Source organism: Ornithorhynchus anatinus, chromosome 9 (genome assembly GCF_004115215.2).
Source record: "Ornithorhynchus anatinus isolate Pmale09 chromosome 9, mOrnAna1.pri.v4, whole genome shotgun sequence".
In the NCBI taxonomy this organism is placed as follows: Eukaryota; Metazoa; Chordata; class Mammalia; order Monotremata; family Ornithorhynchidae; genus Ornithorhynchus; species Ornithorhynchus anatinus.
This window is the reverse complement of record NC_041736.1, coordinates 16,692,650-16,709,800: the sequence shown is the minus strand read 5'-3', so window position 1 is coordinate 16,709,800 and position 17,151 is coordinate 16,692,650. Positions and strand designations below refer to the sequence as shown.

At 40.5% G+C, this 17,151-nt stretch overlaps 1 protein-coding gene across 4 annotated transcripts in view; it reads left to right on the top strand.

Annotated features, from left to right (window-relative positions):
* The window catches only part of METTL8 (methyltransferase like 8), a 51,071-nt gene extending 34,225 nt beyond the window's left edge, over nt 1-16,846 (top strand). For 2 of the 4 annotated variants that reach the window (XM_029072094.2, XM_029072093.2), the window contains 7 exons: nt 1,869-2,248; nt 3,693-3,742; nt 9,783-9,846; nt 10,280-10,419; nt 13,101-13,207; nt 13,322-13,399; nt 16,574-16,846. In XM_029072094.2, the coding sequence (XP_028927927.1) occupies nt 1,869-2,248; nt 3,693-3,742; nt 9,783-9,846; nt 10,280-10,419; nt 13,101-13,207; nt 13,322-13,399; nt 16,574-16,764 (1,010 nt within the window). In that variant the 3' untranslated portion in view covers nt 16,765-16,846. The remainder of the gene's footprint in view (nt 1-1,868; nt 2,249-3,692; nt 3,743-9,782; nt 9,847-10,279; nt 10,420-13,100; nt 13,208-13,321; nt 13,400-16,573) is intronic. The other 2 variants (XM_001514324.4, XM_029072095.2) reach the window with 2 other exon arrangements.
* Nucleotides 16,847-17,151: the final 305 nt, after the last annotated feature.

Sequence of the window (17,151 nt, the reverse complement as noted above, 5' to 3'; positions counted from 1 at the left end):
GCTTGGAATGAAAAAAAGTTTTGAGAACCACCAGACTGTACTGATTGTGGCTTCATTCTCAACTTAGTTTGCTTGAAGATTTTTTTTTAATAGATATTTCTGTTGCTTCTGTGTTATCTCCATTTTATACCTCATTGCAAATTGAATGAATTCTGTTTTTAGTTTTATCTATTTTCATTAATTTGATTCAAAGGTGCCTTTTTTGTACTATAGTTCTGAAAAGATGACTGCAGTTGGCAATAAACTTAAAATTGTTCATGGTGATTCATGTCACAATAGAATGTTAATTTCAACTTAATATTTCATAATTTAGGGAAAGAGCAGGTAATGCAGAACTAAAACGATTATTTTAGGGGGTTTTAATTAGTAATGTCATTGAGTTTCAGTGTAATATTTTCTTTTAATTTTTATTTGATCCTCCTTCTCTGAGTGGTTCAGAAATTGAGAGTTGATTTTGGAAATTTGAACTAAAGCATATATGTGTACATTTTTCCATTTATCCACACTTGTAATTATCTGGAAAATCTTGGGATTTGCAGGGAGCGTGGTATTGCATTTGGTTACTATTCAGTACCCTCTTATTATGGCTTTTCAGCATGAACTTTTAAGAATGAATTCTTACCTCAAGTTGGCATATAATGCAATTTTTTTTCATGGTATTTAAGCACTTACTACATGCCAGGCAGTGTATAAATACGGGTATAGATACAAGCTAATCAGATTGGACACAGTCCATGTCACAGTGTGGGGGGGAGGTCACAGTCTTAATTCCCATTTTGCAGGTGAGGTAACTGAGGCACAGAGAAGTGAAGTGACTTGCCCTTGGTCACACTGCAGACTAGTTGTGGAGCCAGGATTAGATTCCTCCCAGGCCTGTGCTCTTTTCACTAGGCCATGCTGCTTCCTACTGTTATCCTCAGTCCATCACTGCATACATTTTCTTTGCACATCTTCAAAATCCCAAATTAGAAGCAGTGTAATAGAATACATAATGTATTTTTAGAAAAACAAGTCTACTGGCTGCAGTTTTTTGCCTTTTGAAGAACTGCTGACAGTGTTCCCCGCATATCTGAGGAAACAAAGGAGGATTCGGGTTGCTGAGTGTTTAGGTGAAGAAGTTTCCACTGGAGTTGAGCTTTAGCTCTGTTTTCCACCCTTAGAAACAGAGAAGAGTGTTTGGTATCTCTTAATATCATTTAAGATTGAGCACTGATGAAAAAGGAGTCTGTGTGTTAAATGGTTGGAGGCCAAGTTATAGTACCATAAAGATGAAAATGTCAGGAACAGAAAAATTGAACGAACATGGAGGAATCTCGTTTCTCTGAATTCTTTTTCTTCTTCACTCCTTCTTCCCCATAGCTTCCCTTTTTTTTGTTTCTCTTCATTTTAATTTTCTGACATGTGTCAACAAAAATGCGCCTCTGGAATTTGAGAAAGTAAAAGTTATTTTGCAGTCAGTATGGTGTTATGTTCATCATGTATTTGAAGATTAATGGAAAATGTTACTTTTACAGTGTTTGTGTCAGAAGTGTTTATTGATTATTAATAAAGCAATGCAGTAGTTAATAATTATGTATTATAAATTGTTTTTTTCATATTAATGTCTGTCTCCCACTCTGGACTCTAAGCTCATTGTGTGCGGGGAATGTGTCTGCCAAGCACTCTCCCAAGCACTTAATGCAGTGCTCTGCATGTAGTAAGTGCTCAATAAATACCATTAATTGATTTGATAGTAAAAAAAATGTGAACAAGTGGGTGGGACTTTAAGTAGAAAATATTGAAAGGTTCAGACTTTACTATGGAAATTTTAAACTTCTATGGAGAAGAAAGTTTTAATTTTAATTTTTTTTCTTCCTTTTTCATTTTAGTCAAATATGAGAATGAAGCTAGTAAATATTGGAATGATTTTTACAAGACTCATAAAAATAAGTTTTTCAAGGATCGTAATTGGCTAATTCGGGAGTTTCCAGAAATTATTCCAACTGAGCAGCAAATTGAAGAGGAGGAGAAGAAAATTCCAAGGAATCATGTAAATACCAACGGTGCAGACCATTTCTCGAAAGTGCCGCCCCCAGCTATACCTATGGAAGAGAGAAATTCTTGCAAGATTGTATCTAGAGATGGTGTTGTTCATAGCCATAGCAAAGCGGGATCTGTTGGTGCCTTCCAGTGTGCTGAAGAGAGTAGAAAAGAGAATGTGAAGACTGGGTTATTCCCTGGTAGCAGTGCCACTTTCAAAATATTGGAGGTAATGCACCTTAAATGATAGGATATAAAAGATCAAATTGATTTATGTGTATATACTGCATTATTTGATCATTACTGCTGATTTACTGGTGTAGAAGAATTTTAAGTGCCACTGGAATTTTTAGACCCAACATAGGAAAGAAACAGGGGTACTATTATATTACTCTTAGTGCTTTTAATTGGTCCAGTGAAAATAGAGTACCAAGCAAAAGAGCACTAAATGAAGTAAAAGTCAAAAAGTAAAAAGTAAAATGGATCAGTGCATTCCCAATATCCCCAAAACTGACCAAAACAATATAAATGTAGTTTATGTGATTAAAAATGCAATTACTATACTACATGTAGATAATAAAAACATTTTGAGTCAGTCTTTTATGTGTACATATGTAAATATTTAATTGCATTGTTATTGTTCACAATCTTGAGAAGCAGATTGGCCTAGTGGAGAGAGCAAGGGTTTGGAAGTCAGAACTGGATTATAATCCCGGCTCTGCCACTTGTCTGCTCTGTGACCTTGAGTAAGTAACTAAACTTCTCTGTGCCTGTTACCTCCTTTGTAAAATGGGGATTAAGACTGACCCCCGTGTGGGACAGGGACTGAGTCCAACCTGGTTAGCTTGTATCTACCCTAGAGCTTAGTACAGTGCCTGGCACATAGTAATCGCTTAACAAATATCATAAAAAAGATCTTATTCAACAAAAAGGCACCTGTGCAGGCTTGTTAGAGAGTTGCCATTATCTAATGCTAAATTGAAATGGACTTTAATCACCTTAATCAAGTTATCTGAGGTGGAGAGGAAGCTTAGGAGATTCAGCTAAAGTAAACTTGGAAACTGTTAGTGAGAGAGCTTTGTAAGAAATGTGGGCATGGACCTGTGAGTCAAAAGACCTGGGTCCTAATCCTGGCTCAGTCATTGCCCTGCTGTGTGACCGTGGGCAAGTTCCTTAAGTTTTCTGTGCCTCAGTTTCTTCATCTGTAAAATGGGGACTAAGTATCTGTTCTCCCTCATATTTACACTGTGAGCCCCATGAGGGACAGAGACTGTGTCCAACCTGATTATCTTGTATCTAATGCTTAGCACAGTATTTGGCACAAAATAAGTACTTAAAGAACCATATTCAGTAACATTAAAATTCGGTAGCACTATTGCAAAAGAGTGTTATAATGGATGATGACTGTAGAACTAGCCCATACAATGTAATCAGAAGGATATCAAAAATATAGTATGTGTAATAAGATGCCCATGACCGAATTACATCTAAACTTGTAGTAGAAGAGTGAGGCAGTTGCTGCCCTTGAGGAAATAAGAAACTGGCATGAATACCACATATGTTGCTTAGCTCACAATTCAGTAGGATCTAAGTCTTTATTAAATATACTGCCATTGATGATATTAAGAACCTTGGTTTTATATTCTGATTTTTGTTCATCCTTTTGTTTTTAGGTGGGCTGTGGGGCTGGAAATAGTGTTTTTCCAATTCTCAACATTCTAAAGTAAGTAGTCAACCCTTTCTTTAAAATAACTTTCAAATACATAAGATATATGAAAAACATCTCAATCACATCACAAAGTAGGTAGGCTGTTAGTGAATCAGGAAATGTTATTTCAACAACATGTACCTTACTGGTGATATGATACAATTTGGAAGAAATGGTTTTATGCTTGCTCATGATGTTAGTTAAGGCATGCATATTCCTACAGTAACATAACATAAATCTCCAGTCTTCACAAGCTCAGTATGGGCAGGGACTGTGTCTGTTAATTCTCTTGTATTGTACTTTCCAAAGCGCTTAGTACAGTGCTCTGCACATAATAAGTACCCAATAAATACCACTGATTGAGAGAGATTTTCCCATTCCCTATTTCTCCTTCTTTGTCTCACTCTCTCTCTCTCTACTCATGTCCCCTCCTCATGCACTCCTGTCCCTCTATTCTCTTCATCTCCTTGCCCCCCTTTTTCTCCTGCGATGTGGACATAACTGCGCAAAGGATCAGTACTGACAGAGCTAAGTGTCGGGTACTATTAGAAGGTTAGTTTGGGAGAAGTGAAGAATGTGAGCTTGGATGTCCTCCCATCACGTTGTACTTACAAGTCCAAAACAGAGCGCCTTATCTTTCCACCGAAACCCTGTCCTCCCCCTGACTTTCCCATCATTGTAGACGGCACCACCATCCTTCCTGTCTCACAAACCCTTAACCTTGGTGTTAGCCTTGACTCCTCTCTGTCATTCAACCCACAAATTCAATCCATCATTACAGCTTGTAGGTCCCACCTTCACAACGTTGCTCAAATCCACCCTTTCCTCTCCATCCAAACAGCTACCATGTTAATACAATCACTCATCCTGTCCCGCTTAGATTACTGCATCAGCCTTCTTTCTGACCTCCCAGCCTTCTGTCTTTCCCCACTCCATTCCATACTTCACTCTGCTGCCCAAAAATGTTCTGGACATGTCATCCCACTCCTCAAAAAAGCTCCAGTGGTTGCCCATTCACTTCCACATCAAACAAAAGCTCCTCAGCATTGGCCTTAAAGCATTCCACCTCCTTGCCCCCTCCTATCTCACCTCGCTTCTCTCCTTCTACAACTCAGCCCACACACTTCACTCCTCTAGTGCTAGCCTTCTTATTATGCCTTGATCTCCCATCTTGCCGCCAGCCCCAGCCCAAGTCCTGCCTTTGGACTGAAACGCCCTCCCTCCTCAAATCCAAGACCAAAATTGAGGTCAGGTTGACTGGGCCAGAATGCAGAGCTCTCCCATGCAGCTTGGAGGGAATTGATGAATATCCACTGAATGAACTTCAAAAACCTGTGAAGCCACAGTGACTCTCCAACCAGCAACTGTGTTTCACAGAAGGAAAAGCCAACTACCTAACTACCTAAGAAGCAGCATGGCTCAGTGGAAAGAGCATGGGCTTTGGAGTCAGAGGTCATGGGTTTGAATCCCGGCTCGGCCACTTGTCAGCTGTGTGACTTTGGGCAAGTCACTTAACTTCTTGGTGCCTCAGTTCCCTCATCTGTAAAATGGGGATTAAGACTGTGAGCCCCAGGTGGGACAACCTGATTCCCCTGTGTCTACCCCAGCGCTTAGAACAGTGCTCGGCACATAGTAAGCGCTTAACAAATACCAGCATTATTATTATTATTATTATTAACTAAAAGGAAGGCTATATATTGGAATAAAGTTCAGGAAAATGTACAGTGTACATGGAAAATAATCATAGCCAACTTGTGTGTGAAGCTTTTTATAACCAAGAAACTATTCATCATACTTTAACTTATTCAGACAGATCTTAGATTGAATTCAAATCCCTGGAGCTGCAGGCCGGGTGTATAATAAGTGAACATCGTATTCATCATCCAAAAATATGTAGGTGTGTAACTGGAGCCTGAGTGAGGTTTTGCTAAATGCATATTTGCGGATGGATTTCATATTTGGTCTGAAGGAGACATTCTTTGTTTTAATCCAATTCTCAATGTCTGAAAATATTTATTTTCTGCCTCTACATTTTCCATGTAGTATATAAGAGAATTACCATAGCACAGTGGAAATACCAAATTGTCTTTAACTTTTGGTGAATCAAACTGAAGTGGAATGTCAGGCAGTAATTTTGAACTTGGAAGATTTTATCCAAGATCTGGATTACATCTGACTGATCCTCCATTGTTGGAAGTCTGCTGCCATCTTTCCTTTCTCTGTAAGAGTAGCACTATATTTATTAAGCACTTGCTGCGTGCAAAGTACTGTGCTAAGTTCTGGGAAAGAATACACAGGTGAGAATTAGACAGACTTGCCGGGTCTTAGGGGGCTCACAATTTAAAGGGGAAAGAGACTGGTGGCAGACACATAAGGGAAGACCAAACAATAAGAATCCAGGCCAGGCAAGGCCAGGGTTAAGTGCTCAAATCAGAGAAGCAGTAGGTACTGTGGCTAGCCCTGTCCTTTGGGCTGGGGCCCATTTTAACACTCTGTATCTCTCACTGTGTGCTAAAGTAGCATCACTGGGGCCATTTGGCATGGCAGAATGATTGTATAGGGCCTAAGGACCTGTTCTTGTCCAGATTCTCTTCGAAAGTAGAGGCCTTAAGTTGGACTGGTTGTAGTAGGTCCATGATGACCCTGCTTCCTGTGAGGAGGGAGGAGCTGGGCTCCAGGAATGTGGCCTGCAATTCGGCTTCTATCAGTGGTGTGAATTGTTGAGGCCGTGGAGGGCTCATTGGCCTGCATGTCCCCTGGATCTGCTAGAATAAGTGCCTGCTGAGCTTTTATAGCTCCTCGGGTTTGAGGGTGAGGGAAAAACATAAGGCACTCTCCCTATCCTGTCCAGCACTCTGCCAGCCACCTGCCTGAGTGGCAGCCATTCTATACAGCTGTTAAGACAGAATGTGAAAAAGTAAACTGAATTCTCTTGCTTCCCAGACAAAGACTTTTACCTTCCCTAGAGAGACTATCTTACGGCTTTGACTACCATCTCTACGCAGATGACACGCAGATCTACATCTCCGCCCCTGTCCTCTCCCCCTCCCTTCAGGCTCGCATCTCCTCCTGCCTCCGGGACGTCTCCACCTGGATGTCTGCCCGCCACCTAAAACTCAACATGAGCAAGACTGAGCTCCTCATCTTCCCTCCCAAGCCCGGTCCGCTCCCAGACTTCTCCATCACCGTGGATGGCACGACCATCCTTCCCGTCCCGCAGGCCCGCAATCTTGGTGTCATCCTTGACTCGTCCCTCTCGTTCACCCCACACATCCTATCCGTTACCAAGACCTGCCGGTTTCACCTCTACAATATCGCCAAGATCCGCCCTTTCCTCTCCACCCAAACGGCTACCTTACTATTACGGGCTCTCGTTATATCCCGGCTAGACTACTGTGTCAGCCTTCTCTCTGACCTCCCTTCCTCCTCTCTCGCCCCGCTCCGGTCTATTCTTCACTCCGCTGCCCGGCTCATCTTCCTGCAGAAACGATCTGGGCATGTCACTCCCCTTCTTAAACAACTCCAGTGGTTGCCTATCGACCTCCGCTCCAAACAAAAACTCCTCACTCTAGGCTTCAAGGCTCTCCATCACCTTGCCCCTTCCTACCTCTCCTCCCTTCTCTCTTTCTACCGCCCACCCCGCACGCTCCGCTCCTCTGCCGCCCACCTCCTCGCCGTCCCTCGGTCTCGCCTATCCCGCCGTCGACCCCTGGGTCACGTCCTCCCGCGGTCCTGGAACGCCCTCCCTCCTCACCTCCGCCAAACTGATTCTCTTTCCCTCTTCAAAACCTTACTTAAAAATCACCTCCTCCAAGAGGCCTTCCCAGACTGAGCTCCTCTTCCCCCTCTACTCCCTCTGCCATCCCCCCTTTACCTCTCCGCAGCTAAAGCCTCATTTTCCCCTTTTCCCTCTGCTCCTCCACCTCTCCCTTCCCATCCCCACAGCACTGTACCCGTCCGCTCAACTGTATATATTTTCGTTACCCTATTTATTTTGTTAATGAATTGTACATCGCCTTGATTCTACTTAGTTGCCATTGTTTTTACGAGATGTTCTTCCCCTTGACGCTGTTTAGTGCCATTGTTCTTGTCTGTCCGTCTCCCCCGATTAGACTGTAAGCCCGTCAAACGGCAGGGACTGTCTCTATCTGTTGCCGACTTGTTCATCCCAAGCGCTTAGTACAGTGCTCTGCACATAGTAAGCGCTCAATAAATACTATTGAATGAATGAATGAATTAGTTAAAACTTGAGATTGATCAAATTCATGTCTATACACTGCCTCAAGTTAAAAGGCCATTCTACCAAATGGGCTGAGTGAATGCGATTAGCCTTCCCGCAGAAATAATTTCTCTGTCGTCCATTATCTGTATAACCAAACCAAGCTGACTATGACAGAAGATTTGGTCAGTTAAAAGAATAAAGGGACCTAATATAAATTATGGTATTTGTTAACCGCTTACTATGTGCCAGGCATTGTACTAAGCGCTGGGGTGGATACAAGCAAAGCAGGTAGGTCACAGTCCCTGTCCCGCATGGTGCTCACACTCATTTATTCAGTTGTATTTATTGAGCGCTTACTTTGTGCAGAGCACTCTACTAAGTGCTTGGGAAAGTACAATACAGCAATAAAGCAGCGTGGGAAGCAGCGTGGCTCAGTGGAGACTGGGCTTCAGAGTCAGAGGGCATGAGTTCGACTCCCGACTCTGCCACTTGTCAGCTGTGTGACTGTGGGCAAGTCACTTAACTTCTCTGTGCCTCAGTTACCTCATCTGTAAAATGGGGATTAACTGTGAGCCTCACGTGGGACAACCTGATGACCCTATATCTACCCCAGCGCTTAGAACAGTGCTCTGCACAAAGTAAGCGCTTAACAAATACCAACATTATTATTATTATTAAAGGGAGACAATCCCACCCCATACTCTTAATCCCCATTTTACAGATGAGGTAACTGAAGCAGAGAGAAGTTAAGTGACTTGCCCAAGGCCACACAGCAGATAAGTAGCAGAGCCAGGATTAGAATCCATGACCTTCTGACTCCCAGGCCCATGCTGCTCCAAAGCTCTGTGCTTTAGCCCATTTGCAAGGAACTATAACTCACACTCTGGAAGAACTGCATTAGTCCCTATTCTTCTGTTCATGTTTTCCAGGGTATTTCTACACACCCTCCCCATTTGTTCCACTATCAGGAAGTTTCTGTATGTTTCTGGGAAAGAATTCCTTGAGTAGGTACTTGTGCTGCCACTACAATGCATCTTTCCTTAGAGATGTTAGAGAGATGTGTTGGTGAAGAGTAGTGCCAGCCATGGTTGCAACAGAATCACCATCTAGACTGTAAGCATACTGTAGGCAGTGAGTGTCTGTTATATTGTTGTGTTGTACTCTCCTAAGCACTTAGTACTGTAAGTGCATAATAAATCCAACTGATTGATTCACCTCAATTATGTGCCCTGTCCTCTCCTCCCTCCTCTCAGTGCTGTGCGCACTATGTGTTCTGAAGGATGTGTAATAATAATTATGGTATATTAAGTGCTTACTAGATGCTAAGCTCTGGTTTAGATACAAGATAGTCAAATTGGATACAGTATTTCTATACATAGGACCTCGTGGGGCCAAAATTTCATAAGAACAGAGAGGCAAAAATCTGTTTGCTGGTGGCAACTGCCCTGTGCCGTCCTATATAGTTCATTTGACACTTTTTCCAAAATATGTGAGACTCAAGCTTTTGTATATTCTTAATGGAAGTTAGCAGCCCCCAAGGTTGTATTTAGATTCCTTATTAGTGGGAAAGTTGGGAATATAAAGAAAATGGTTAGAGGTTTGATACTGTTCATCCTTAAGCATTAAGATGGATGCAAGGATACAAGCATTATGTAGTTCCCGTATCACTGTCAGAGACATAATATCCACTTGGATGGACCGTTCACCTGATTTAATATCGGCATTTCTTGTGTTCTTAAATTGTTATGCAAGTGGGGCTCGTTTTCCTCTTCTTTTCAGTTTGAACATTATTACTAAGGCAGCTTAATTATAATATTCCTCTTGTCTTTATAGCAAAACCCCAGGGACCTTTCTTTACTGTTGTGATTTTGCTTCTGGAGCGGTGGAGCTGATAAAGGTACACTCCATCTTCTTTTTATAGAGTCAGGTAGCCCCTGTGAGCCTCAGATTTGAACGTGTCGAGGGAGTATGATATTTTTAAGAGAGTGAACTGAGTTTTCATTGTTTCTGGGAAATAATGTTTTAAATGCGTAAAGGCATAATCCTGAAACTTGATTGTCTTTTAAAAGTAAAGAAGAATTGGATCATGGCTAGCTTTAGCTGACATATTGGGCTGCAAAATGGAATTGTCAACTACTGTTTTGCATATTTGGGTCTAAGTCATGGGAACTAATTGCTGGAACACTAGACTGAAAATCAAGTGCTTTGAATTCTCAGAGGAAAGGAAGCACTGCAGGCAGAAAAGATTAAACCTTCTTTTAAAAATCTCAGAAGGTCTCCTAACTACTTTTCTATCTTTTCCTTTTTTCCTAATTCTTCCATTATGACAGTCACACTCGTCCTACAGTCCAGCCCAGTGTTCTGCCTTTGTTCACGATGTATGTGATGATGGTTTACCCTATCCTTTTCCAGATGGGATCCTGGATGTCATTCTCCTAGTCTTTGTGCTCTCTTCTATTCATCCTGACAGGTAAATGAAGACTAAAGGGCAAAGCAGTGTGTTAAAGCTCTTTTATCACTAGCGGTTTTCAGGCATATCAAAGCGAAATGACAATTCTTGAATTTATTATTTAGCAAGCTACATTATGTATAATATAGAGCATTTAAAATGCAGTTTTTCTTCTTTTCAGAATTTTAGAAAGAAGCTGGTCAAACTACTTCATTAGTGTGCTTTCTGTCACCGTCAAAATGAAGTGAGCATATTCTGGCAAGACACATACCTATTAAAAGTGACAGTGCTTCAAGGAAATTACAAATTCAGAAACAGCCTAATAGACTCCCAAGGGGGGAAATTGTACTTAGTGATCAGAAACAAACATTCTTGATTTAGTACCAGAGATAAAGAGTCAGGCTGCTGAATCACATGGTTTCATTCAAGGTCCAGGCTTGAAATTCTTAATCTACTACAGGCCTAAGGATTGCTTGGATTCATCAGATTGTTCTCCAGCTCTTCTTGATGCCTTATCACCCTCATTAGAAAATATATAACTAAATTTATTATAATTCTGGAGGGCTTAGATTTCCTGTGTGTGGTAAAATGGGCTCCTTGCTAGTAAAAAGGACATGGAAGATATATTCAAATTCAAGCTCACCGATTATATGCCTTTGTTCCTTTCTTCAAATCTTGACATGTTGTGTGTATTAAGATAAATGGGTGGGAAATGTCAATAGTTGTGCTTTTTTAAGACATCTATGAAACAAGGACCCCTGTTCTCTGCTTGCATGTGCTGGAAACATATCCAGTATGAGTCACTTTGTGTTGGATGATTGTGTGCCCTTTCCAAAATACTGAATTCCTTGTGCGTTAGATTTTGGCATTAAGCAGCTCAATCCATTCCCAGTTCCATTAGTTCTTCCTTTTTTTTCCAAGATGAGTCCTCTGAATATTGAATGTGAAAGGGCTTGCTAACGGATCATGGGTGTCAGTCCAAACAAGGTCTAAAAAAGGGAAAATGATGGATATAAACCTGAGTGCATAGGCTTAGGATAGAGACTGAGAGATCAGTTTGGTTCCATGGATACAGCTGTTGCGTCATAATTTCTAAGGAGATTTTCTTTCCAATAATTCTTCAGTTGTGTCATTTTTTCAGTTGCCAGTTGGATGAGCCCATCCATGGCATTTGACTAGTAGTCTAAATAGTCAAAAGATGAGGCGAGTGGGTGGAAAGGGAGACTTTTTATTATTGGTGATAAGTAGGAAATGTTTAAATTCTAGATAAGAACTAGGAATTAATATTTGAAATTACTTTTATTTCAATGACGGGTTTTATGATTTGGATTGAATGTCAAAGTGTCAGTTTAGGCAGATGTCGCCCCAAAAAACCTACCTTTTTACAGTTCGACATTCAATTTTACTGACATTCCCCTGTTAAAAAAAAAAAAAGAGAGAGAATTATTTTTGGTGTCACATTAACCTCTCACCTTCCAGCTGGAAACATCTCAAGCAAGAAGTAGATTGGGGAACCAGGGGTCAAAGAGAAGCTCAGAGAGTGACAGCTTTAATAGGTCATGGAAGCAGCTGCCTGGAAGGAGTTGGGGGTACTGTTTGCCTATTCACTTCACTGGCCTGAGCAAGTGGTCCCAATTCCATGCCTGGAGTCTTTGGAGTTAAAAAGATACAGGCATGTAACCATCGTTGAAAACAAGAAAGAGAAGCAGCATGGCCTAGTGGATAGAGCATGGGCCTGGAAGGACCTGGCTTCTAATCCCAGCTCTGGCACTTGTCTGCTGTGTGACCTTGGGCAAGTCTATTCACTACTCTGGGCTACAGTCACCTCCTCTGAAAAATGGGGATTAAGACTGTGAGCCCCATGTGGAACATGGACTGTGTCCAACCTGATTAACTTTGTATCTACCCCAGGGCTTAGTATAGTGCCTGGCACATTGCAAGTGCTTAACAAATAGCATTTAAAAAAATTGATTTGCCTGTCTACCTTTCTCTCGTTTTCTCCAACCCACATTTCCAGAACCTGCTCTAAGGCTAAGTGGTATACTGGGAGTTGGGGGCAGGGGAAAGGGGTTTGGTGAGGAGGAAGGCGGAAGAGGATGACTGGATTTTTTTTGTAGTTCTGTGGCTAATTTAAATTTAATTTATGATTACCCCTCAATATTAATAATGTCACATAATTTTTTATAAAACACCTACTAATGTCTCTGGAGATGAATAAAGCAGGAAACAACCCTCTAATAGAGAGTGAATGTATGAACCAAAGGAAAGCATCATCAGGTTATATTGCTTCCCAAAAGATTTTAAGAAAGGAAATCTTCCACAGATTTATTCCCTTTCTGCAGTCAAATCACCTCAATTTTTCATGATTATTGGAAAGAATTTCTTTAATTATTTAGTACAACTTTCTTTCCCATTATATATAAAACCCTCTCTGCAATTATCAAATGTTGTTGGTCACTTGGGTGGTCCTTTCTGATACTAAATTTCCTTGTCATCAGTAAGCATTCCTTTTGAGTTTGCTTGTGTCCCTTTCACTTCAGCAAACATTTTATGTTCTCACTTCTGGTTTTGTTTGTTGTATGGGTGGCCATTTAACGAATTTGAGGACAGACTTTTTTAGCTGTGATCTCAAAAGACAATGATTATATCTGGCACACAAGGAAGGACTTAGCTGGTTGGAGTATCATGTTTTGTTTTCAAAGGATGCAAGGTGTTGTAAACAGACTATCAAAGTTACTGAAACCTGGGGGAATGGTGTTATTTCGAGATTACGGGAGATATGATCAAACTCAACTTCGCTTTAAAAAAGGTATTTTTCTTTCTTTTACTCTGAACATTACAGTATTTATCTTTTGAAGAACTCTTTACCTATATTTTACTCTTCATCTTGTACTTTGCGCAAAGGAATATTGAGTTTTCACAGTTTTATTTTTAGGGTGCTGTTTGTCTGAAAACTTTTATGTGCGAGGGAATGGTACCAGAGCATATTTCTTTTCGAAAGGTAAGGCATATATAAAGAAAAGAAAAATTTGGCTGTAAAATTTTGATTTAGCTCCATTTGATAGGAAAGTGACCCATCTTTTGATATTCTTTTAAATAAGAATATCAAATAATGCAAGGTTTCAGGTTTTGCCATTGTTGTTCTCAGCAACTTGAGAATCATCCTTATGATTTTCAGTTTGGGCATTGTCTGTTAAAAAGATATTGGTATTTTCTTTTCCTCTTCCATTCTTCCTCTCATCCTCAACCCCTACCTAGGCCATGGCTGAAGATAATGTTGGTTCAAAGTGGTGCCGGGGGGATGGGATGCGAGGACAAGTTAATATCCCTTTCATAGTAGCCCAAAAGGTGTTATTTGCCAAATATGGAGTGGATGGAAGGGGTGAGTCCTTCCATCAGTGAAGCAGCCCATACCTGAAAAGAATTATCCCCCGAATTAGAGTCAGGAAGAAGAGGGTTTTTTTTTTTTTTAAGTCTCAAAGAATGTGACTTTTCCATTTTCCTTTCTTAAAAAAGTGTTTTGATGGCACCAATATGGATGCTAAAAACCCAACAAAAACAAAATTGTCCTTCAGTTATTGGAGGACTTTTCTCAATTTGGTGGTAGCATATCTATTCTGTATCAAAAATAAAAATGTAAATTTTTAGCTTTGCCTACACTAAAAGTTCACTGGCGCAATAAATTACCCACAAGCTCAAGTTTCCAAATCACAAACCAAATCAGATATTGCTGCAGCACATTCACATCAAATGGTACAAACTCCAGTTACTCTGCCTTTGCTGATAGCTCCACTGGCTCCGGGTATGAAACACAGCTGCCAGCAGTTGAGTTCTGATCATTTATGGGTCTGGCTGTGATCACTCAAGTCCTCCTGATTGACTGGCATCTTTAAGAGCCATGCATGTAGGAGACAGGTCCCAATCAACTGGGTGCCCTCTCCAGTCACTTGGAATCAATCTGCAGTTATGATCCTTGGGTTGGGCTAAACAGGTCACACTTGATAAGATTGTCTTTAGTTGTGGTTCATTTCTAATGTTCTTGATTGTAAAAAATAAATCAAACTGTTCAGACAGGGAATCCATGAGGCTTGAGGTTTTACTTAGAGAAAAAGAGGCAGACCAGTGAGTGGACTTGTGCTGAGTTGTTGCTTTTTTCGTATAATAATAATGTTGGTATTTGTTAAGGGCCTACTATGTGCAGAGCATTGTTCTAAGCGCTGGGGTAGATACAGGGTAATTAGTTTGTCCCACATGAGACTCACAGTCTTCATCCCCATTTTTACAGATGATGTAACTGAGGCACAGAGAAGTTAAGTGACACAGTCACACAGCTGACAAGTGGCAGAGCCGGGATTCGAACCCATGACCTCTGACTCCCAAGCCCGGGCTCTTTCCACTGATTCATGCTGCTTCTCTATAATAATATGTATATAATTATATTGATTGACAATGGGTTCTTAACATATAAATTTGTATCTTTTTTTTTTTTTACTATATGCCCAGTTTCGAAACTTGTTATTTAAATTTCATCATTTAATAAAAACTGGCAATATAATTGACTTGGAATTTCCTAGTATTACACATGGAACTACAATGAGTTTCCTAATGTTTCTTTTCTTCTTTGAGTTAAGATACATTTTGTTTGGGAACTTATATCTTGCTTCTCTGGTTTCCTCCCAAGCGCTCAGTGCATTGCTTCAAACTCAAGCATTTGATAAACAGTAATGATTGATTGATAGATGCTCAGTTTTGGGGAGGAAAGATATATTTTGGTGTAGTTGAAAGAGGTTTCTTTGCAGGAGGTAAAATTTTTAAGTTTTGTAATAACTGCTGGTAAAAATTGAAGCAAAAAGAGAAAGTCTTATTTTTATATTTTTTATCAGTTACCGACATTTGTTGTCCAGGCAATAAAAAATGCAAAAGGATGTGGAGTCAATTTGTACTTATCGATGCCATTGCATTATTGTTTAAACTCCTGTGAGCTTGCTCATAAGCTATTATCAAAATACATTGCTTTTCCACAGGAGATCCTGGATTTACTGAATTGCAGTTTTCCCAAGATAGAAGAAATAAGAATAGTGCTATTCATTCACTGGACTATTGGTAAAGAGGCAGTGAGAAGGACATTCAGGAATTAAAAATATAAAACTCTCTCCTAGACATTTAATTAATAGCAGTTGGTTTATTTGTTGCACATATCTGCTTTAGAGATATGAAATAATATATTCCTGCAGTCAAAATGCATAGTTTGTCTGTTTAGGCAGAAAACTGAATGGCATACTTGGAGAGAGGAGAAGAAAAATCACAGTTATAATTATAAACATGAAATCTAGAATTTATTTAGCTCCTCTATTTTCCAAGTGCTTTCATAACCATTTTCTCATTTGTCCTCACAACATCTCTGGGAAGAAGGGAGGAAGAAGCATTGTAATCCCTCATTTTATAAATGAGTCAACTGAGACTCAGATTATGAGGTCTGCCAATGGTCACACAATTGGCTTTCAGCAAATTTTGGGATTACCGTCTTGTCCCCATCCTCTTTCCAGTAAGCAGCCCCACCTCTTCATTTTGACATAAAACATTTGTGTGCCACCTAAGCAATTGGGCGGTCACTCCCTCAGCCTCTCCCACTAGTAGCCATGTATGTACAGATTTTTAAACTCTGTTGCATCCCCGTTGGTGATTTATTTTAGTGTCTGTCTCCCTGCTAGATGGTAAACTCATTCAGGACAGGGATTGTGTCTACTGACTTGTACTCTCTCAAGCATTTAGGACAGTGCTCTGCACAAAATAAGCATTCCGTAAATACTACTGATTTGATTGAATTGAAATATAAATATCTGACAAGGGAGGTTAGAAGTTAAGATCACCATAGCACCTCCCATGACTGTGGCACAACTCATAGCCCTGCATAAGACATCTGGCAAAGCAAAGAAAAGCTATACTTAATAGAGTTCCTAAAGCAAACTTTTTATAAAAATTGAGTCTTGCATTCCTGAAAAGTCTGAATTCTGAATCTTGTAGCCAACCAAATGTAAAGATGTTTTCTTAGGGCAGTGCTTCTATAATCGCGCTACGAGGAAAATCTAGATGGTTAAATAAACTGACAGTGTTTAACTCTGTTTCTTTCCATTAATCACAGGTGATGAAACTTGTTTTTCATTTTGTGCCACAGGGGAAGTCCATAGTATGTTCTCGCTGGCTGGATTAGACGAAGTACAGAATCTAGTTGATCGACGTTTACAAGTCAACAGGAAACGACAAGTGAAAATGCATCGCGTTTGGGTACAAAGCAAGTTCCAGAAACCATTGCAGTTGGTTCAAGACAGGCCCAAAAATACCATTCCTGAACTTTCTGCTGCCTAAATTATGTACTCTGTCTCCAAACAAAGCAAGTTCAATTCCATACACCTTAATAATGTATACATTAAAAACTAGGACTCTTCCACTCATTCTTAATGTTTTGTAGGCAGTTTCCAAACCTGCCCAAGGCTGCTCAGACTTAGGATGGTGTGAATATTTGCTTATGGAGGAGGTAGAGGAAGAGAAGAAGGAGAGGGGGAGGCCACCTGCTCTTTATCATCCAGGACTTTGGCATTGGTTTTCATCTTCGCTAGGTAAGGACCCGAAACAAAGCACAGTGGTCTCCGGACAGCCGTTGTTAATAAATTTGAGGACCGTGTGAGCCCCGGAGAGCAGCCAACCCAGAATCGTGGGGAGGTGGGTCTGGAGCTACAGGAGATACAAAAGAGG